At 40.1% G+C, this 23769-nt stretch overlaps 1 protein-coding gene across 1 annotated transcript in view; it reads right to left on the reverse strand.

The window, feature by feature from the left end:
* phactr4a (phosphatase and actin regulator 4a) overlaps window positions 1-18643 on the reverse strand; it is a 45468-nt gene extending 26825 nt beyond the window's left edge. The window contains exons 1-2 of the mRNA XM_080023809.1: window positions 18528-18643; window positions 9431-9472 (exon numbers count right to left, since the gene is read on the reverse strand). Of these exons, the coding sequence (XP_079879935.1) occupies window positions 9431-9443 (13 nt within the window). The 5' untranslated portion in view covers window positions 9444-9472; window positions 18528-18643. The remainder of the gene's footprint in view (window positions 1-9430; window positions 9473-18527) is intronic.
* Window positions 18644-23769: the final 5126 nt, after the last annotated feature.

The raw sequence follows: 23769 nt of genomic DNA on the forward strand, positions 1-23769 counted from the left end.
GACAGTAACAAATGATGCGATGAGTCAGCAACAGCGTTCCTCTACGTATGATGTAGTTGCCGTTTCCATATATACAAGGACCAGCAGTCTTGGCCACGCGCTCTTTCCCAATGGAGGCTTTCGATTTGTTTGAGTTGTTTATTGCTGCGCTGTTCATTTGTGTACATAAGCAGCAGTTACAGCTACGTAACACGTATAATTTTCATTACTAGCTACCCACCGTTTGTTTGTTGACATATCAATAAACATGTTCTATCATTGGGAAAAAAAAAAATGTAGGTTTAATTTCAATATTCACAACAAGAATGGTAAAAATGGGTGGAAAAAGGGATAACGCTGTTGTGCTGTGTGAGTATTTTAGCAATGGCACCGTTGGATGTAAACATAACACGTATCAAATGTGACGTCAGTGTACTGACCACACTGACGCATGCGCAAGTTTACATCATGACATCAGCTTTTTCAAGAAGACCAAAACGGAGAAAAAAAAAAACTGTTTTAATTGCAGTCAGGTGAGAAAGAAATCAATTATCGCAGTATCGTGTCGCAATACTTGGTGTATTGCAAAACAAAGAATTGCGATAGTATCGGATGAATATGTTATAATATCTATTATCATTTTAAAACGTTACAATTTTATCCACTTTTGGGCTGTGTCCAGCGCCTCCGCCTCCAGGAAGCATAGACCGGGCAGTTGGACCACTCCTTTCTCCGGGATAATTACATGATTTGGTCCTTTTTTTTGGTCCTCAGCCCTTTATCCTTTGTTGTGATATTTCAGGAAGCCGCCCCAAAAAATAGAAAAGAAAAAAAAAAAAAAAAAAAAAGCCTAACTAATCGATTGTTTTAACCAAACCTCCGTGCTGCCCCCCAGTGAGACCCGGTGCTCCGTCCCAGGCCACGGTACGCTGTGCCAGGCATGTGCTGCTGGCAGAGCTCGGAACACCTGTAGAGGCCGGAAGGAGCCTCTTCCAGAACAAACTGCGTCTGTTTAGGAGGGGTTTTGTGGCCTACAGGAAAGAGCAATTTATATGTTGACTTTATCCAATGTTGTGTTGGTCGTGTTGGTTTCATGAATAACACAGAAGATAAGGAACTTAAAAAAATTTAAAATAATTGCACACTAAATCACAATGTTGGTCTTAAAAAAAAGAAATTGCATACTAAATCGCCATCGCAATATTGGTCGTAAAAAAAAAAAAAAAATGAAAAAATTGCATACTAAATCGCACAATTGGTATTAAAGTTATTATTTTTTTAATTGCACACTAAATCACAATCGCAATATTGGTCTTAAAAAAAAAAAAAATTGCATACTAAATCGCAATCGCAATTTTGGTCTTAAAAAAAGGAAAAAATTGCATACTAAATCGCAAAATTGGTCTTAAAATGATTCTATTTTTTTTAATTGCATACTAATTCACAATCGCAATATTGGTCTTATAAAATAAACAAATAAATTGCTAGATTTTCCAAAATCTTTCAGCCCTAGCTGTGACACATGCACATTTCTTGCGGACGAGCACTTCACACTACCGATTCCCTCCACTCTGCCCTCTCCAGTGGACATAAAGTGGAAATATTGTAAATTACTGTATATCACATTTTATTTAGTCGGCACTTACTTTTTTATTATCATAACAATGCAGAGTTGTGAGCTCCGGCTCAGGGTTGCCATTACGTTACTGACCATAAAAGGACATCGACAGGGGATTTCCTTAGATTGTGGGCATCCGTGTTTGCGCTTCATATTTGACATCTTTTCAGCCGAAACATGGTTTCACTCATTATCTACTACATCAGCTCTGGTGCCATCATTGGTCAAGGCTGCCACCAGCACTATCTTATTCATGTGGATTGGAAAGTGGTCCAAATTTGCATGAAGTCCAGAGGAAGCAGGAGGTGATGCTGCTACCATGGTCACTCTGAAATCTGAGTCTGTAGTCCCCATGTTAACATAACATAAAAACACATCCATAAGTCACAGGCTGCACACTCTGCAGCCGCCAGGAGTGATCAGAAAGCACCTGCACCTCCGTGCATCTCATCTGTGCTCAAAGGGTGGTGGAGGCGTTTTGGCAGTTCACGAATGGCTTATGTTACCAAGCAGTGGCCCATATGTTTGGACTCAAAACCTCTGTTGGGCTAACTGTTCATGAGGTAGCTGATGTACTCAACTCTTTGGTCATTACATAGGTTTTCCAAAAAGTGAACAGTTCTGTGAGGTTGTGGAAGGGTTTGAGGAGAGATGGTTCCCCCGTACGCACTGAAACAAGTGTGTAACCGAGCCCAACGATTCAAGACTATCCTCATCAGTGTTGGACTTTTTTTTTGCCTTGACCTTCACAGCTTCTCTCTTTGCCCTTGTGCATCTGTCTTTGGAGGGCAAACTGGGGAGGGTCTCAGCGTTGATCCCCTAGTGGCTATTGAAGAGCAGGGAAAGATGAACTCTGTAAAGCCACACCAGACATTGCACCTGTTCCTGACAGTTAGCGTGGACCCCAAAGGGTGTCAAATGAAGGGTGGGGGAGGGGGCACAATGGTCTGCTTTCTGCAAGAGGGTTATTTTAATATATAGTTACTTTATGTTGCAGCAGAGTATGACAGATTACGATGGTTCCAACACAGCCCAAAAAACATTTGTGAAAATGTGTGTGCAGTTGCCTGCTTGCTCAACAGCAAAGGTCTCGATTTAAACAAGGACCCCTCAAAGGAAACCTTGTATAACTTGGGACAGAATTATCAATGTGACCATCCTTTAAAGGCAGACAGAACACGGGCTGAACAAAATAAAAATGGAGTAACCACAGATTCTGTAGTAATGCCATCCTGAGTTCACCCCCAGGGATAAATAAAATGTTATCTTATGATCACCACAAATGGCATGCTTTCTGTAAAAAACAATATTGCACAACATGGAAGGGAAACCGACGACAATAATCCAGTTTACGCTCCTTTGGTAACATAAAAGCTCCAACAAACCCAGCTTAGTTATTTCAAAACCGATGGCAGTCTAAGTCCATAGAAAAACAATGCCAACAACTCAAAGTCCATGACATTATGTAGCAGAAAGCAACCGTGTCATGTGGCCTATGATTTTCACAGAGCAAACCAACAAAGGGACTGGGCGGAGTTACAGAAATGCTGGCTTTACAACAAAATCTATAGCCTGGTGGTCATGTTTGCATACCATTTTGCAGAAACTTGCATGATTGTTAAAGCAATCTCATGAGAGGTTCCTGTTTCTGACAGCAAAGAACAGGTTTTAAGTGGGAGGGGGTAGTGCTTAAGGGCAAACCATACAACTGAAGCACATACATACACACACACATACACACGTTTCAGTTAGAAAATTGGTGGCGGTGAACGTGTCCTGGAAGATATCAATTTCCCGGACAACCAACGGGAGGGATTCCAGTCAAATACTGAATTATCTGTTTATTGAGCTTGAAATCAATTCATAAGCAGGCTATATAGAGAATGAAATCATCAAGGCATGTAGATGTAAATATTTTTTATTAAATATTCAAAATAAAATCTGTCACTTAACGCCATTTAAAATGTATATATTATATATACACACAGTATAACAAATATTACGAGTTGAAATCCAGTAATTTCCGTTCATGAACAATAACAAACAAATGCAGCCACTTTAATTAACATTTCACAAAAATAAAATTTTGATCAAACAAAAACTAAATAAACAAGGCAAGTAGGTCTAAATAAATAACGTTTGAGGTGTTGTCCATCTTCGTCAGGACGTCCCGTCGACATATTTTTCACAATGAATATTTACTGTCTGATTTTCGTCGGAACTTAAATATCCCAAAAAAAAATAATAATAATTAAAAAATGAAAATAAAAAAAATAAAAACTGTGGTAACTGTGTTACCAAGCACAACCTCGAGGGAGGGAGGGGAGCTTAGTTCTATATCGACACGCGTGATTGGTCAGAGGTGAACAGTCGGCTTTAGATCGTCCAAACTGATTTGCTTTCCGTTGCAACTTGCCGAGCGCGGAAATAAACTGATCAACTGAGTGTTTATCGAAATGATCCACCCAGCACTAATTCAAATTGTACTTGCAGGGAATTATTTCACCGGACGGAAATTTAAAAAATTATATATTCACACACACACACACACACACACACACACACACACACACACACACACACACACACACACACACACACACACACACACACACACACACACACACACACACACACACACACACACACACACACACACACGGCTTGTAAATTTCACAATCAACGCATTCCATCAGTATGCATTCTTCTGCACCTGCCTGTACCTGCAAACACTCCCTTTATTAAAAACATCTGCTCTCATATCCATGATTACCGTTGGCACTTTGTTCTCGGCAAAATGTGCTAACCCTCAAACCTGATGCAGTTCAAAACAACCTGTTCTGTCAAAGAAAAACAAACATATACAGGATACAGAATGTAAAGCACCTGTCATCTCAACCTCACACTTCTACGCCTCTTGAGGCCTTTCGCGTCGGACTCACCCGTGTGGTTTTGGTGGACCACTGGCTCAGAGCTGGCACTGTGTCCCATGCTAGCGCTAACCCTGTCCCTGCCCGCTGGGCTGCCGGCCCTGCCTCTCTTGAGGGCCCACGGCAGGGAGGGGAGAACTGAAGCCTCTTTGCTCCACAGCACTCCTGTAACCCAAGACCATCTTTGCCTGCTGGCTTGTGTTGTTTTCAGTCTCTCTCCTGTCTCAATAATCTTGCTCCCCCCCCTCCCCTCTCTCTCCCCCTCTCCCTCTCCCTCTCTCTCTCCCTCTCTCTCTCCCTCCCTCTCTCCCTCCCTCTCCCTCCAAGTTCACTACTATAAAGATGTGAAGTGGGCCCGCCTTAGAGCAGCATTCCGCAGTCTGACACATTGCAGCTTGCTGTTAGAGCGGAGGTGGGCACCAAAGGGTGAGGTAATTCGAGAAGCTGAAGGTGAGACAGGCCCAGGTGGAGCTTGGTGCCAGAGAGCAGGAAGTGACATTGAGGAGGTGTCAAGTAACTCGGATCATCATGCAACCTCTCCCTGCAATTCCATAAGTGAACTGATAATATTAGCATGCAGCGTGTTCTGTAGCTTAAGTGCACGGGTTAAAAGCAACAGCTGACAGCCCACAGTGGCACTAGATGGGCATAAGTGTCAGGTTTTGTACAAGGTGTTTAAAAAAGGCTAATCTTTATTTTAAAATTATTTTTTTTTTTTTAAATTGCTTTTATTTATAGCAAAAACAATTAGAACACATCTAATTGTTATGAAATAAACAATTAACTATGTATGTGCGCCAAAATAAATAAAGCTCAGCAAGGTCTTGCTGTAGAATTCTAGAGACACTATGTGGCAGCACCATGCACAATCTGAGCAGCAATAAAATGTTTTAGACAGCCATTGTGCTCCGGGGCGCTATTTTACTCATAGGGATTCCCTCATAACATCTGAACCTAAACAAAGGCCAACACCCCACAGGAGGGCCTGTGTTTATTTTTTTAATTTCTTATCATTCCTTTATCTGTGATTAGCAGTCGGCAATTAAATTACAGAGAGTAGAACGTTCTGCCTCTAATTTCACAGACTTCCCTGTGGAGAAAACAAACAGGGTGGACAGGCTGTAGGTAATCAGTTTGTGGAAGGGCTGCGTGGGAAAAAATGATGCAGGCCGTAGGATTTGTTATTTGGCTGTCATTCAGAGCCAGGATGGCCAAGCAAGACGCAGAGGCTGGGTGATTAACAATTCCCAAAACAGCTTTGTACTCATACTAGTTAGTTCAGTGTAATGGATCAATATTCCCCATTCAGGGAGGAGTGTAGAGACCTCGACTCTTGTCAAAATCTGTGTTTGAAACTTTTCTTTGTTGGATAAACCCACGTTAGAGTTAGGATATGGAGGTTTTCTGCGGATTACGATACGTGTGTTTAGAGCGCTCCCCCCTGAGACCTTTGATATTCATACGGAGGCTTTTTTTTTTTCCCCATGGAGGATTTTTGTTTGCGTGCGGATATATTCTAAAGCCTGAGCAACTTTGCGTTTTCTCCAGGAATAATAAAAATAAATAAATCAGGTTTTCAGTATTTCATCTTTTCAATGTTGTTTTCAACTGTCATTAAACACCATGCACGTTTAGCGGTATTCAGTCCCCTTACACCGTCCCACTGAATCTAAACAGGGAGCAAAACAGCCCTTTCAATTTAAAATGGACCTATTATGCTCCTTTTCACCAAGTTATTATATGGTCTATAAAAATTTGCTTCTGAACTAATTTGAGGTGAGAAATAAGCGATCCAGTTGCTGAATCTTCACTCATATTAGATCTACAAGGCCTCACTTAAAAGTTTGTTCCAACATCCACCACGGTGTCCAGAGCATGGTGGGGCTTGGGGCTTTTTTTTTTCTCCCTTCATTCAATTACGGAAACTAAATAAACAGTTTCCTAATTAAAACGGAAAATAAAATGAATTCATATACGGTTTTGTTTCGAGAAACATGGAGCAGATCGCGTGCCCCAGCCTACAGTTAAGTCCTACCGTGGAGACACACACACACTTATTACAGTTGGTAAGAATCACAGTTGGTAATAAAAGATTTGTGGTGGTGTTTTGCAGCTAACAGAGAACCTCCCATGATTAGCTCTTCTCTTCCATGCTAGCTGGTCCGGTCGCGCTCCAGGTGTGGGGGGAGTTACTGAGGGCAGTTCTAATTCTATTGAAGTGACGATTATGACAGTGATGATATATAGTAGAGCAGCAAAGGTGAACAGCTCGTTTCAGGACATGTCTTCTGAACTGACAGCTCACAAGAAACGGACTGGGTTGTGTAATTTCACAGTTTTGTGTTTGTAGGCCCATCAAAGACCCAAATGTAAGCGCACAAGCAATTAAAAAAGTGAGTTTTGCATAATAGGTCTCCTTTAATGTAACTATTCTATTTTACAGCGTTTTCAAGGATCCAAAATCCTCTGCGGATCCCTTTGACTGAGGAAAAAATATTTCCTGAAGCCTGTTGGGAGGAAATTAGTCATGCTCCTTCACCAGCAATACGAAACTACATTTTGTCTCCAAAAAAAAAAAAGAAAAAAAATTAAAAATTAAAATTAAATTAAAAATAAATAAATAAATGCATCTTCTTAGCCATATTCAACTGATTAAATTGCCTGGGATAGAATCAGACAGCGGTAAAGCTAAGAAGGTCAGACAGGCTGATGCAAATGTACTTTTTGTTTAAGGAATACGGTGGAAAAGGAGCTTACTATACGTGACAAAGAAATAAAGCCTGCATGATGCAATAAGAATCAACTAATCCACGAGGAAATTAGCTTTGGATGAAGACCAGAGAGAAAAATGTATGTGAATTTAGCACAAGACATTGGCTGTTCAATGTTCAATTAAGGGCCGAGAAATCTTGACGCTTACATTTATTTCATTAGGAAGACTGAGGGCTGCAGCACTGTTGCGCCCTCTTGAGGCCAAAGGTGTAAAAATAGCTCACAGAAATCACAAACAAAATTGGATGGAATCCAAGGTTACAAGCAAGCCTTTTGGGAACAACGAGGATGTTTATTGTGCCATAAACAGTCAATGAATGACAGCAGTAGAAACTGGTACTCCAATCGGATGTCCCAATCACCCTTCTACTTCCTATTAGCATGAAAGCTTAGAGGTATAAAAATAGCTTAGTTCATGACTCAGTACACCCCACAACACTGCATCCTTGTGAAATCACAGTCCAGGAAGGGGCAAGCATATGGAGAAACAATAAGCCCAAAGCACAAGCAGGCCTCCTGCATTCTAACAATTAAGGAACGCACCGTGCCAGTGTCAGAAACAGATCGATGTTGAGAATGAAGCCTCAGATGAGGTCTGGTTTATTTTTACAGAGCCTGAAACTGGGACTGGCAGGGATGATGAGATCAGGCAGTCCAAGCTGTTTTAGCTACACCCCTGATCCCTTCATTCTGTTCATAAAGCGTGGTTTCTCAGCCGTGTGCTCAACATATTTTCCAGGCCTTTTAATGGCCAACAAGTCTATGAGAACTTTGCACTCTTTTTTCTTTACCGTTTGGTAAATCATGGTCAATGTCAAACCCTCAAAGTAGAGCCCTCAAGTACAAAGTATTTTTAAAGAAAAACATCTTACATCGAGCTAGGTTACTCACATATATATTCACGCTGTACAGCCATTCCCTAGGTAATGTTATCCCACCCTAACAAAAACATATCGCCGAAAGAACTTCACTGGTACAGTTCCACAGACTTGTTTAGCAGAGATCCACTGGGGTTGAGTGAGCACAAGTCTAATGTGTGCTATACCGAAGTTATCCAGGTTTATAGGAAATGGGAACAGTCTGTGAAAGACGTAGTGTTTGTGTGTGTCTGTATGCATGTGGGTGACAGCAGCTCTCCCTGACCTACTGGTGTGTCCTTTGGGAGCAGGACAATCAGATAGTCCCCTGTGTCAACACCACAGTACCTCACACAAGGCCAACCTTCTTTAATAGACAGCTCCCATAACTGGTAGACTCACTAGGTTCTGTCCACATGCTAATACAACTGAGAAAGGATAACAGATCTCACTACTAGTCCACACTCAAAGATAAGACTCCTGTGTCTCAAAACACACCAAGGTCAATCGGCTTTTTAAGCGATGTCACATAGTGGCTGTTCAAATCTGCCCAGAGAAGTTATACAGCAAGATTTGACTTATCCATACAGTGTATAGAAAATAACAGATAGTGACAGTGGGGCTGTAAACTATGTGAAAGCCTTTTGAAAACACCCCCAAACAACCAAATAATATGCTCTCACTTATTTTCAAATTCCGCTCTTATCTCGTATTTGGTATTGAAATGGCATTCACAATGACAACGCTCTCCGTTTCTCCAAGGCTCTCCTGCCAGGCACTGCAGCCTGCGCACAGTGAACAGAGGGAAGGTTTGAATATTAACGCTCTTGACCCAGCCAAAGTCCATTTACTTTGGACTAGAGAAGCCATCCTGTTGTGCAGTCTGCTGAATCTGTCAAAATCAACCAGTACTACACAGCTACTAGACCTTCTTGGTCATTACATTCACTTACCGTACTACTACCCTTGAAAACTGTTTAATTATATATTGAATTAATTAACATTTTGAATGAGAAATAACTTGAAAATAGCATCAAAACTCACTGTACACTGGGTTCCGAAAGTATTCGCACCAACATATTTGTGGCAATTTTCTATGATGTCGACAACAAACCTTAGTTAGCCAATGTACTGATAATGTCATAATTGCTGGAAGCTAATTGATGCACATCGGAATTTTTTTTATAAAGCGACACGGACATAAAATTGTAAGCTAAGTGGATTTAATGTATTATTTGTCTTATGTTGAGTAGGTTGAAATGTAGTTCTCTTACCATGATTTTCCATTAGTGTTCAAACAGAGCAGTCAGCAGTTCCTGCATTGAAAAAAAAAAAAAAGGGAAAATGCATAATGAATATGTGATAATAAATTAGTTAAAATAAAAAAAGCAATTTTTAAAAAGCATATATGATGACATAAAAACAAATCTAAACTGTGTTCTTTTTGTACAAAAATCTATAAAACAAGTAAGTCAAAATTTAAGTAATGAGAGAATGAGAGAGAGTTAATGACGAGACAGCCAACAAGGGGGGGGGGAATTGTATGTTCATAAATTTTAAAAAAGCCACTTAATTAGGAATTCAAAAATGCAAAAACAGGTTTTACCAATACATTTGGACTTACCACTCAATTGTAACACCTGAATTTACTTCCAGGAATTAATAAAGTTATGTTTGTTGTCAGATTTTCTGTTCGTCTCATGATTTGCACATCTTAAATGAAAGAAAAAAAAAAAAAAGGAGATCTTGGAATCTTAAATAACTTAAGATGTTAACTGCATTACGATACCACTGTTTCTTCGCGCTTGTAAACAAAGTAAACCTGTTCCAATTCTGCTGCAGGTTTCCTACTTATGCATATTAAAGAACGTAAATTAGTGTCGATACAATATTGTGGGGAAAGATATTGCGATACAGTGCGGTTAAGATCATTGGTTGGTTACCCTGGTGGTGGTAAGTACTGGATTCACAAAGCAGCTGATTGACTCATGTCAAAAGGTGATGAATCAGATAGAAAGAAGCAAATTGAAGGGGTAACATATGCAACTTTTGCATTGAGATGTATTCCTGCCTTTTTGCCCCAGAAAGGTATTAAAGCTCTTGCGACTGATACTGGGGGTGATATAGCAATCTCACTTAGAAAGCCAAGAATAGTCTTGCACACAAGATGGAATTGGAAAAGTAGATGCCAATTTTGACTCCAGCTTTTTAACAGGCCTAGTTTGCTGAATGATAAACCGCCTCCAACCTGTGACAAAAATAATAAAAATACGATACAAATCATATATTTCTATATGATCTCATTGTAAGAGAATCAATGACTTTCTGTTCCACCTAATATATGAGATCCATTCAACGAGTTGCGAATAGGAAGCAGATGGAACTGGAGAGTTGTGTTTACCAGGGTACATTAATTAGCCTGCAAACTGATGCAAATCATCTTTGAGTCTCACTTAACAACTGTATGGAGCAAAACAATTCCATCATCAACTCAATCATTCCAAAGGGTCTGGTAAACATCTCACATAATGAAGAGACCATAAACAAGTGAAGGGGCTGCAAAATAAAATCACAGAGGGTTGATAGAACAGCCCCTAGTGAATCACAAGCTCTGACTACAATATCTGCATTTTTCATGCTGCTCAGAGCAGTCAATGATTGCTAAAATGTCACTAGCCTTTTTCAAGACCAATACACAAAAGCTCGGGAAAAGCGCAGTCACTCAGTTTGAAATTATGCCAGTGAAAAAGCATGCTGACAAGTCTCCACCAACGACACAGCTTTCAAGCGCTCTCAGTGTTTCATTGTGCATCTCATTAAAGTCACAACCACAACCACTCCCCGCGTGAGGAGAGGAGGCATGTTAAGTTAGGTTTGGGCTTTTCCAACCCGGACCCTATTAAAATGTTGCCTTCCATGATCTACAGTAGGACAAACCATGTTTTAACTGACAGCTGTAATACTGTATTAAGACAGTTATAATCATGCATTACTTCAAATAATACTGCCAAACAGGAGAACCACTCCAACCTCCAACAGAGAACCAATAATGTTCTTAACGAGAATGGGAAACTTTTGGTACAGTTTTAGATATATATAAGGCTAGGAGCAAGATCAGATCCTCTGAAAGACCTTGCACAAGGTGAGCTCCATACAGTCAGCACGATGACAGTGAAGTTCACCTGTAGCAATTTAAAAGATAAGCCTTGCTTGTGATTGGTCAGTGCGTGCTGTATAGAAGGGGTGGCGAGCAAATGCAGTGATAAGTTGCACTTTGGAATGTTCTCGCTGAACAGAAACAGGCCAGCTTAAACTTGCCTGTGTGACAGTTTGCCAGATAAGAACAGGGGAGGTGTAACTCAGAAGGCACACCATTGCCTTGACTATGCCAATCCTAATTCAGTACAGTACATGTCCAACAATATGGCACATTCTAGCATGTGCACTGGTTTTGGTCATTCTATTTCATTATCATTACTGCATCCTACATTCTATTTTCTCATTTAATCAACTTACGTCTGCTGTAAATCATGGGTCTCCTGAAAGTTCCCCAGCAGTGCTGAACAACAATTTTGCTGTGTTATCCCTTGTTCCAGCTAAACACCACTGCTACACACTGATAGCAATAGATCTGAAATATAAACACAGGAAGGACAAAGCTGGATTTAGCAATGTCAACATCACCCTAAAAGCCGTTAAAATGCCTCGTATCGTCAAACATCTTTCTCGTACTGACATATCCTTGAGGTCACATCAGTGGGATCTGAATATGTGTTAATACTTACCTAAGTAGGCTCCTTGGGTTGATAAAAAAGCCTAGCTTTTTCCACTGTTGGTTACTTTATTAAGGACAGGAGACAGTAAGCAACAGCCCAGTGCCCAGTCAGCAACAGCTCAGTCCAACTGGTTTAGCAAGTCTCTGGCTCCAATACACACACGGGCCATGCTCAATATCTGCAAGGAGCCTCATATAGGCCCACTTATAGTGTTCCATCCGTGTCAATAGCCTCAATTAGAAGTGTATTCATAACACTACATTGAGGATATTAACCAGAAAAGAAAGTTGAATTGTGCTGTTCAACCGTCAGGCAACCAATCATGTGACATTTGGGCGAATGTCAGGGAGGTCGGACCCCCAATTCACACCAAGAGCGTCACGTCAGCGGGGCATCAGTCAATTTGTCCATTCACATCAAGTCCGTCTTCATTCAGTCTACGATGTGCTACCGAAAGCAGCACTCTCCAGACTTTCAACTGAAACTACAATATTCTGGAATGAATCTACATTTAATAGGTAAGTGAATCTTTGCTTTAATTTTCAACACTTTGCTTTCCATTTCATTCACATTTGGAGTGTTTCTTGATGTAGTTGGATTAGTTCGTGAGTTTAGCGTTCATTGTTTATTTTTCCCACAGCCGCTTCTGGCTTGAATACAACGCGTTTTATCGCTGGAATAAGAAATACTCTATAAATACATTGCTGCTATTAATAAGAGGAAGAAGCGGAGGTGAAGCGCTGGTCTAATAACTAAACCGATTCGGTTGCCAGTCTCGCATGATATATATATCTATATATAATATCTTAAAAACATTTCACATGGGGTGTGGGGATGGTGTGGTTTGAGCAGCCAGAACCTATCCTGGGTCGAGGTAATTGGGGCCCAGGATCAGAGATGCTGCATACCTGTTGCTCATTGATTGGTCTCATGAGCAACAAGTAAAACCCCCATCCCCACACACACACTCAGGAGAGTAGCCTTGGTCATGACACATCTCCATCTGCTCCTGGGCTTATCCACCTGGCCCGCTCTCTACAATAAGCTGTGTGTCTGAAACCCTGTTGTCCGTGTCTCTGTGCTGGAAGTCCCTGAAAACGCCACTTGGGTGGCCTGCGGTAGGCGAAACTGCCACAACTATAGTTAGTTATTTTTGTGTATAACAGGTATAAACAGTATTCTTTAAACATTAATAACAAGAGTAAAATAACTTATTGAAATAAAGCCTCACAGTCAGACCAGTGCCTTTGCTTTGTACACCTGACGTGACACTGGGTGCTCTAGTTTTCAGCTAGGGCACCAGCGAGGAATTAAAAAAAAGGCAAGGGAGGAGGTGAGGCTCTCGCTTAAATGGAGGGGGAAAGTTTTTCCGGTGGCAGAAGATGGCAACTGAAACAAACAATACAACACAAAACATTATACAACACAAACAGAGAAATGCTGCGTGGCTCCACACCAATGTGTCCAGTGAACTTAACATGGTTCACGCGCACGTATTGAACCATAGGGGCGTACTGAATAGTTCGATAACATACCATGTACCGTTGCATCCCCGGTGGGGACAGATTGCCTCAGGGGTGGATTGGTAATCTGATACACCGGGCATTTTCTCATTGGTGCCGATAATATTAATTAAAAGTCCAACAGCCAAGTTGCGTTTCTTCCACTCTAGAGATTCAAATTCTGTAAAGTATAAGACAGAACACAAACTACAAATAATTTTGCTCGGCCACTAATTAAGCTTTTAAACATTATTTTACGTCACATTTTCATTATTAAGCTGATGTATAACTGCATCCTATCTTAAATACACCAAATAAAAGGTGACTAAAAATGGCAACCATATTTTGAGTTTCGGCAACCAAAAGCTGATGCCTGGTTGCCAGCCTGGCAACCACATTTAAAAGTTACTGTTGAGCATCACAATGGATCACATGGGAAATGCAGTATTTATTCCAGGAAATACTACTTCTACTCCTCATAGGGGCATTCATTACATTTTAAATTGTTTATTTGTTTCCCTCACTCCAGTCCATTCTACAGATTCCAGCCTGTAAATTAAACGAGAGAAAAGTTGATGCACAGTTCTCCTGAGAAATAATTCACTACACAGTGGTCAGCACAATGGTAGCTCTATTCTCTCTCAAATTTCCAAGCGCTGCATTCGGGCCCAGGCCACTTCCAGCCTCTGCTAGGAAGGCTGCTGTCTCACTAGTGCGAGCAGGCAGGAAAAGCAAACAGAGTAGGGAGTTTAAGGGCACCGCTTTGTGGACACACTCATAACTGAGTAAACTAAAGAGGTGAAAACTGTGAGACCATGATCCCACAATATAGTTCTCAAGCCTCATGGTTAATACACACACATAGGGCTGTGACGGTATGATTTTTTTCTTACTGCGGTAAAAAGCAGCGTATGACCGCAGTACTGAGGTTTACCGACGGGGGCGGGGACTGTTTTCATCCGCCCCCCCAGTGCATTACAATAATAGGATGAAACAGACAGAAGCTTACAAAAATGTACAGGGATAACATTTCAATGAGGAATTATAAATAATGGGAATCATAAATATATTTTCGTGGAGAGTTGTGGCCCAAATGGATGGATTAATGCTGCCTCCAAATAATGCAACTAAAACTGTGTGTTTACAGTTCTTTTATTCGGAGGAACGGGGACGCACATTGAACCGTACGCTCCTTTTGCATTGAACAACCAAATCTGAATTGACTGACTAAATTGGGTACAGCCCAAAAGAATAAATCGGACACACACAAAAAAATTTCCCACATGTTTAATGGACTGCCTGCCCCCCTACCTGTGCTGGGTGCGTAAATCTAAAGTGATGAGTGGAGCAACAGAAAAGTCGTTTGTCCAGAAGCCGTTGAACATAGGATGGAAGACAGTCAATGACAATATCTAAACAACGATTGTGTTTATATTTCATGTCCTCTTGTAACTTTCACTAGCAAAAAAAATGTAATACAAAAAAAAAAAAAAAAATTATATATATATATATATATATAATTTTTTTTGGCGGTAATGATGGATAGGCCTGTTACGATAACTTATTTTGTTGGCCGATATATTGTCCCAGAAATAATTGCGATAAACTATAGTCATTTTAGGACCATTTTTTGCCACTGATATAATGATAACATAACAGTATAAAAATGCAAGCACACAATTTCAAATATCAATTAACTTTTAATTCTTAAGAATATTCAGACATTGTAATGTGAGCTGAGAGCAGCAGACGAGAGGACAGAAGCAGTGCGACATGTCAAAGCAAAATGTGTTTCAGCATTATTTTTTTTTTTTGCGTTATTCAGTTACATTCATTTGTAAAATGGTTTACCTTATGTATTTGTTAATTGTGACATTATTGCTTCCATAACATGTTTTTATTAACTTTGAAACGTACAACATTTTGGCTACATTACGTCATTTAGCTGACACTTGTGTTCAAAGCCATTTCCAAATATATTTATCCATACATTCAAATAGAAGTAGAGGAGTTACATTACATTACATTTAGTCATTTAGCAGACGCTTTTATCCAAAGCGACTTACAATTGTTCAAAGACCGACGGACGCAGCCATCAGGAGCAATTAGGGGTTAAGTGTCTTGCTCAAGGACACTACAGCATACTAGCAGGAGGAGCCTGGGATCGAACCAGCAACCTTTGGATTACTAGACCACCAGCTCTACCTCCTGAGCTACCACCCCCATGGTTATAAAGAGAGATTCATGTTACGAGCAGCAGAAAGCAGCAAGTCGTTTTGGTTATAAATTCCTGCGTGACTTGAACGCACCATCTGTACAGCGGCAGCGAGTCATGAAAAAAATTTGACTCAGTCGGGGGTTTATCATCAAGGTTACTGTGAAAACTCCAACAGATAAGGAGTTTTCGATGTCAGTTAGCGGCGTCACTCCCCGCACCGTGATAAAAAGGTTTTTTCCCCCCACTGCCATGTAATCAAACACACATTTGCAATGATGGAGGTCATATCCGTATATCGTACGATAAGTCGATATAGTAATTATCGCGACAGGCCTAATGACAGTGATGAGCTCAACTCCGCGGTGAACACACACACACACACACACACACACACACACACACACACACACACACACACACACACACACACACACACACACACACACACACACACACACACACACACACACACACACACACACACACACACACAGTTCATGCCTTTGTGCTTCAACATAAGAAAACTAAAGCAAAGCATAACGAATGGAACGCTAGACGAGATGACAGCCAGACATTCTGGTTTGGTAAGAAGATCCAATTGGAATGTCACTAGTGTTAAGAGTGAAAAGGTGATGCTTTTCTCTTTGGTATTTATTTCAATTTCAATTGTCAGCATTGGCCTTTGTATTCCATAATTTTTTATTTTGCTATATCTTCATGTATATATTTTGTCTTCTCTGGAATATTTGAATGGAGACAGTACTATGATTGTATAATGGTTTTCAAAAACAAATCATTTAAAGCCTCCTTAAATGTACAAAATTTGTATAGAAATGCACTCTGAAGGTGGCCTATGACCTAGTGTAAGGTGATTGTGTGAAACATTTAAATACAAAGCAGTGAAAACACTCACTTAAGAGCATTCAGAGGACACTGCCGTCAAGGAAAAATGCTATCAAGTATATAGCCCAACACAAGGTCTACACAACAAAATAAAATACACTTCAGACAACACAAATAGTATAGGCTCTTAATAGACATGTTCTAAATATTTTTTTAATAAAAACCGATAAGCGGAATCAAGTACCAAGTGCTGGGAAAAACTAGCAGAATTACTGCACAGTTCATGTTACACATAGGAGGAGAGAGATAAGCCAGGAAAATGTTCCATAACAGAGGATTTTGTTTTAATATGATGTCTTTATATTCCCTACATATACATTAAGACAGTAGTGCTTATTCACTGTAGCCGGCCGAGCAGCTCATTAAGACCTCCCAGAGCACAAATGAGCAGAACACGGCAGGGTTGAGAGCGGGGCACAATCAGCCATTGTGCTGTTCAATTTGCAGGCTTGGCATTCCCTAAACAAAGAAGCAAGTTGGGGTTTGTTTAGAAATCGACTGCACTGGCTCTCAATGAGCCGCTATCAACACCCAGACAGCAAGGGCCCCGCTAACAGAACGGTAAAGCCTGACAACGTCTGAAGGCTCTACAGTTAGTTCCTTTTTGTTTTGAACTTACGTTGTGAGCAGTGCATAGCTGAGTGCAAAGCAGATGCAATTTTTGTATTAAAATACTTGCTTCTGGGTAATGAGGTAAATATTTTGTTTTCCATGTTCTGTTGTGATCTGCCTTCAGGAAAAATCCACATCGAAATATTATGCTCTTTGCCCTATCAAAAACTTTTTTTACTTGAAAAACGTTTTGCTACAAAGACACTGGACTAGTTGTTGTTGATGACAGATTTTAAGCTCTGTGTCAATAGAGGGATTCAGTTTGATTTACATACATCATAAGGCATCATAAAACAAGTGAGCTGATTAAAATGTTGTCTGTGTTTGGAAGAGAAGATGAATGAAAACAGACACTTATTCTAGGTCTTACCTCTCGCTATGCTGTGCTGTGCTACAGTACAGGGCGTTTTACCACTACCAGTCGGCCACAAAAGGTATCCGGTACATGTTCAAACAAGCACAAGGGCATTCTCCAAAATGCAATGGAATGCTGTGCAGATGAGCAACGCTTCTTCACACCAGAGAACAAAATGTAAACAAATTAATTGTTTAGACTTATTTCTTTTGTAACATTGAGATTGCATAACCTCTAAATTGTTTTTCCTTTCTCACTAAAGTGACCAGCTAGCTACACTGCTTTATCAAATTCACCATGGCTGCTTTAGCATATTTTTTAAGGCTTAATGTGGTAAACAATCCCAATTGGTGTGAGTTTCCCCGAAGACATGAACAAAAAGGGGAAATGTGCGACTACAAATCCTAAAAGTACTGACTATAAAGATATGGTCAGAACCTGGTCTGGTAGTGTCATACTGGTCTGGTATTGTCATACTGGTCAGGTATTGTCATACCGGTCTGGTTCTGATCTGGTAGTGTTGTACTGGTCTAGTTCTGGTCTGGTAGTGTCGTATTGGTCTGGTTCTGGTCTGGTAGTGTCATGCATCGCAAACAAAGATTTGACTTCCTATCCGACGCTAATTGGGATTCCATTCAGAACTACTGCTGAGCGCAAACACTTAATAGGCCACGATCAAGACACGGGGTTTACCTGCCTGGGCCTTGACATGAGCAGCAACCAGACCCAGCACGCAGGTAGAGGATGAAAAATGATCTGGACGTTTGACTGTCTCGCCAAGTTTCAACCAGTAGGGACGTACGGCAAAATGTCTTCTTTTCAAACGTCAACAATCTATAACGAACGGCCCAGTTAAATAAAGCACAGAGCTAATCCTCACTGGAGAGCAAGCAACAGGTGGTTATTCGTGTACACAGCGCTAGCTGCTGTTAGCCAAAGTAGCCGTCGCAAACCTGCAGCAGCCACCCCCTCCAAAAAGAACCGATAGAAATGAAGGAGACTCACCCTTACTGCGCTCACAGGATGTTTTTTCCCCCAGGAAAATGTGTAAGAGGAGTCAAAAAACAAAGTTGCGGTACACCTCCGTTTAGCCTTATCCGGTTTCGTGCGGTGACGTAAAGCCTCACGAGCGAGTCGTCCCCAGCGAACGAATATTTGAAACGCATCGGCAGTCGGGCTGAGTCGATCGACACCGAATCCGAAATCGACAGTCGAACACTCCCCTCCGGCGGCGTTATGCATGCGTCTACTGTTCGCCTCACAAAACGTGTCCGTTGAAAGTGGGAAAGCTTGGCCCCCTCCAGTGCATTTCACATTCCATCGAAAATAAATGTTGTTTTGACATAATGTTAAATATTTTTGTGATTCACTTTTTTTTTTGGCAGAATTGTATAACCTTTTATTTTTATTTTTATTATTAGAGTCTAACAGAGTCGAACCGACTCTTAAATTTCATCCGTCGATCACCAGAAGTCCACCCTCGGTCACTTGTGCAGTATACCGTGCGAGTCAAATGAACGAAGAACCGGAAAATCGAACGGCTCCTTTTTACGAATTGACTCGTCGAGAGACGAATCGCACAAAACACTCGAACCTTTCATCACTATTGCTCTTGGCAAACAAGCCGGAAGTAGCTCTGCGCTGTTACACGAAGCGCTACCAACTCAAGGGACAGACTGAGAAAGAAGATTGAATTACTGCGCAATAGTTACAGCGGCGTTTCAGCGGCATCTACCGCCATGGCCGTAAACACTTGTTTATTCGCAGTTTGCTTATCGAAAGGTGTGCACAGTTGGACGCTGCGTTCCATTGAAAATGATAATTGGGGAAACTCCGCCCATCTCCTCGGATAGTGCCGCGTGAGGCTGAGTTCCGGGTCGCAATTTCGAGGTGGTTCGCTCGGTTCCCGAGATAACAGAGCCGCTGTGACAGCCCCCGGCGGCACACATCTTTAACGGTCAACAAAGTTGCCATCGCATGTTTTTGTTTTTTTATTCACAACACACGTCTAACTTCGATCTAAACGACTGTGCTTTTTGAACGTTACCTTAACATACGTTTTGGAGCTTGTAGAATTCAGAAGTTTGCCAAGTAAACACGCATTTATTTTTTCCGGGCGTTTTCCTGAATAGAAGCAATGGGACGTGTTTCGCTCGGGAGGGGAGATCACCGACTCGGAATTGCCGATTTTTTTGGGGGGTTGACGGAAATGCAACATACCCCCGCGTCAGAACGATTACCTTCGCGCATGCGCTTTTCTGCCAGACTTCCTCACCTGCCGGTCCACGAGCCCCGCCGTCCTTGTGAGCGCGTTATTCAGGATTTATGATGAAACTTAAAAGAACTACAAGTCCTAAATATTCAGATACAACTTTTATCGGTATACTTGTATTTATGTCTGACAGAAATTGCCATGTCACAGCAGCTCATGTAAAAATGCAATAACATTAAAGATAAAAAAAAGATAAAAAATTTAACCTAAGAATTGGCTAAAAACAGAACATTTTGGAAATGCACAGTAAACCTAAACATTTAATAGAATATAGAAAAAAAAATTCAATATACAATCAACCTAAAATTAACAATTAACAATAAAATAAACCAGAAAAACCGTCACAAAATATACAATTAACGACAACAAATTCGCAATATAAAATAAAAGTAATAATAAACAATGAAAAAAAGAAACCTCAAAATCAACAGACTTAACATAAACCACACTTTTCTCTGTCGGAAACTCTCTTCTTTCTTTTGATTTCAACAAAAGTTGGACGACTCTGATCTCCTGTGGTCCTTTACTGAATTGCATCACGGGTGCGGCAACATTTTTGGGGGGGGGGGGGAGGAGGAGGAGGATGATGGGCGGTACATTGTTCCGCCACCTTGTGGGTTGTTAAGGCATCCCATCAAAACGTAGACAAAACTCTCAAGCGCTAAGTGCACTAGTAAAAGAAAAAAAAGGAACAAGTAGAACCCTAAACCGTTTCATTTATTCATAATGTTTCGTCAGTTCTCTAATACTACAGGTATGTAATGAAACTTAACCGCAGATCCCCTGTTCAGCAAATTAAAGAAAGGTAAAAACAAACAACTGGTTGTTTTGTTTCTCCTTTAGCTTTATTTTACACTGAATTCAGTAATCTCATGAATGCCCAACTTGATATCAAACCTGTAGTGTGTGATGTAAAAGGAATAAGTCCTTTGGTTTGCTATTTGGAAGTAAACCGACAAAAGCAGGTATATCAATTCCCACTGTAAATCAGTTTCTCTTCTGCAGAATTCTCATCTCAACTGTTCTCTATCTGAACAATCGTTGGGTATCAAGGGGGAATAGTCAGACAAACAATGTCAACCTGTATCTAGCATTCAGTCTAGTCTCTTTGTCCCACCCTTCATTCACAAATTAGGATTTTATAGTAGCAACCTCTTATTTATTAATCACAAAAGTCTTTAACACTGAGTCGCTGTTATCCAGGTGGTTGAATGCCTTTTTAATCAGCCCCATGTCACTTGGGCTTGTCATCTGTTAGATAAAGATACAGGTAATAATATCACTCGAAGAGAAGCATCTGCCCTCTATCCCTTTAAAGTGGTAATCTATATGATTTGACTGTTTGGGGTGGCTTTATGTAGTAAGAAGTAGTACGAGTGTTTTTTTCTCAATATCATGATCTTGTTTGGAATATCCACATCTGAATCTTAGAAATAGTAAACAAAAAAAGGAAACCTGTGCCTTCAAACCCTAAAAGTGCCGACTATAAATACATGTGATAGCCAAAGCTTTTCATTGAGTAAAGAATGAACACAATACAGTACATTTAACTTTTTATTTGCCCTGCCTGTTTCTTAAACTACATAAATAGCGGTGAATGTGTTTTTGGCATTTGCTTCCTGTGACTAATCTGTGACAACAAATGTCACAGGGGAATGAAGTTTTTGGTACAATGGACATAATGGCCAAAGAATGAGATCAGCATACTTTCATTCACTATATATTATTACGATTATTGTGATTATTATAATATTAATGATGTAGATTATGATTATGATGATGATGATGATATTATTATTATTATTATTATTAATAATAATAATAATTCCATTAATTGTTCTTTATTTATTTATTAGTAATAATAATAATCACAACATTAGTTTATTCTTACCCTGTTTTTAATTTATGTTATTATTTTAATTATTTTATCATTCTACATTGTAAATGTATTTTGTTTGTTTGCTTTGTTTTCATTGTCGCTATTTGATGGCATTCTTTTAATGTTAATCTTTTGAGTTGCATGTTATGTATAAAAGGTGCAATACAAATATAGGTTATTATTAAAAGTCGATAAAAAATATTAATATTTTAAAAGTCTTATAAACATTTGGGAAGACTGCTCCATGGTTGAGCTGGCACCGTATCCCCAAATCCCAATCCAACCGCTGTGAAGAGCTCGTTATGCGGGGAAGAGAGCAGAAGTAGCGGCCTGAATGATTGGCGGGTGAGTCAATTCCTTGACATAAGGGGAGAGAGCGTGTCCACGAACCACAATTCTTATGGTCAGCCCTCAATGAGACGGGGAGCCGACGTAGTTGGAATAAAAACAGCGACAACGTGTCTTCTCACTCTCACAAGCATCCTGATCGTGAGGCACCATTGGTAATTCTCGGGAGCTCTGCGATGCTCTTGCATGTAATGCAGCCGTCCATGACTGAGAAGGTAACTTACAGGAGACAACATTCTTGCCCTTGTGGCCACAGCGGCTCTATATATTCAGTGTGAGCATAATATGCCTCATGATAGTGGCTGGCTGGTGCACTGACCTTTAAGTGCATGCAATCGCCCTTTGTGTCAATGTAGGTCAGAAATAATAACAAAATGTCCACAATAAACAAAAACAATTAAAATATTATTATTATTATTATTATTATTATTATTATTGTTATTATTATTAAGGGTCGGTATGAAAAACTGACCTGAGTAGTCTGGATCTCATGAATCCGCGGCACTCAGACTAAAGGTGAATAAAATGTGTATTTGGGGCAGATCCAAATGCGTCGCTCAAGTTTGGTCAAGATTGGTTCATTATTGTGGAAAAAGGCAGTTTTTTTTTTCTTGCAAAAGACCTGCGGGTGTAATGTTATTTACATGAAGCCTTAAGAAGACTGAATTTATGTGAAGCAAGCCCTATTTTGATTCAAAGATTTGTGCATTTAAGTTTATTTATTTATATGTTTATAAAAATATATTATTATTGTAAAGGCAATTTTCTGTTGATTTACAAAGTGCGATAGAAAAATATGTTTCCCCAAATGGATTAATAATTGTGATAAACAATGGTGATCACAATTTTGACTAAAATAATCGAGATTATCATTTCAACCATTATCAGGCAGCCCTACTTCAGAATGATAACCGGAGTTAGTTACGGCTTGGTAAACCCCAAAGCCGCAAACACAGCTAGATCATAGAATTACACTTTAACTAGGCCAGAGCAAATGAACTTCTGTAGTCACAAAATACACTGGAACAGAGACCATACTACATTGAACTTTAATGAGGGGCCGACTACTCTGGACACTGTGTATTGCTGCCTGCAGCTATATTCATTATTATTATTATTATTATTATTATTATTATTATGTACACCTCAGTATACACCTCTTTTTCAGATTTCCTCAGCTTATAACTGAGGAATAGAGGTTTAAAGATAATAATATACAGGTACTCCTCACTAAACGTTCCGTTCCGAGGACCAGGTCATTAAGCGAAATAGTCGATAAGCGAGGACCCGTGTTATTTCACTTTAAGGGGGTCATTGCGAACGTTTATGTAGTGAATACTGACAATACTGACAACAGGTACTCTGTCTGAAAAATATGTTCACTTGAGTAAAAAACAACTGTACACCAGACTTTCAAAATAAATAATAAATATTAAATAATAAATAATAAATTCTAAATAGAAGGTGGGAATTAGCTTGAAGACATCTACATTTTTATCCGTAATTATTTGTGCACAGTTGATTGGTTGTCCAATGCAACAGGGCAGGCCGGCAAGGTGTGCACAGGTGTGGGAGAATTTCCGCCAGAACACGAGAGTGCGGAGAGTCACAGAAAAGCAATGTTTGCTTATCTTATACATGCTGCAAATAGACTCCAAGCTGGAAAAAAAAAATTTTGATTCATGGTGTGAACATTCAACAGAAGTATTAAGAAGGGTGGTCGCAAGTTGTCAAATTTCTAGCAGAAT

Source organism: Zeus faber (genome assembly GCF_960531495.2).
Source record: "Zeus faber genome assembly, chromosome: 1".
Lineage (NCBI taxonomy): Eukaryota > Metazoa > Chordata > Actinopteri > Zeiformes > Zeidae > Zeus > Zeus faber.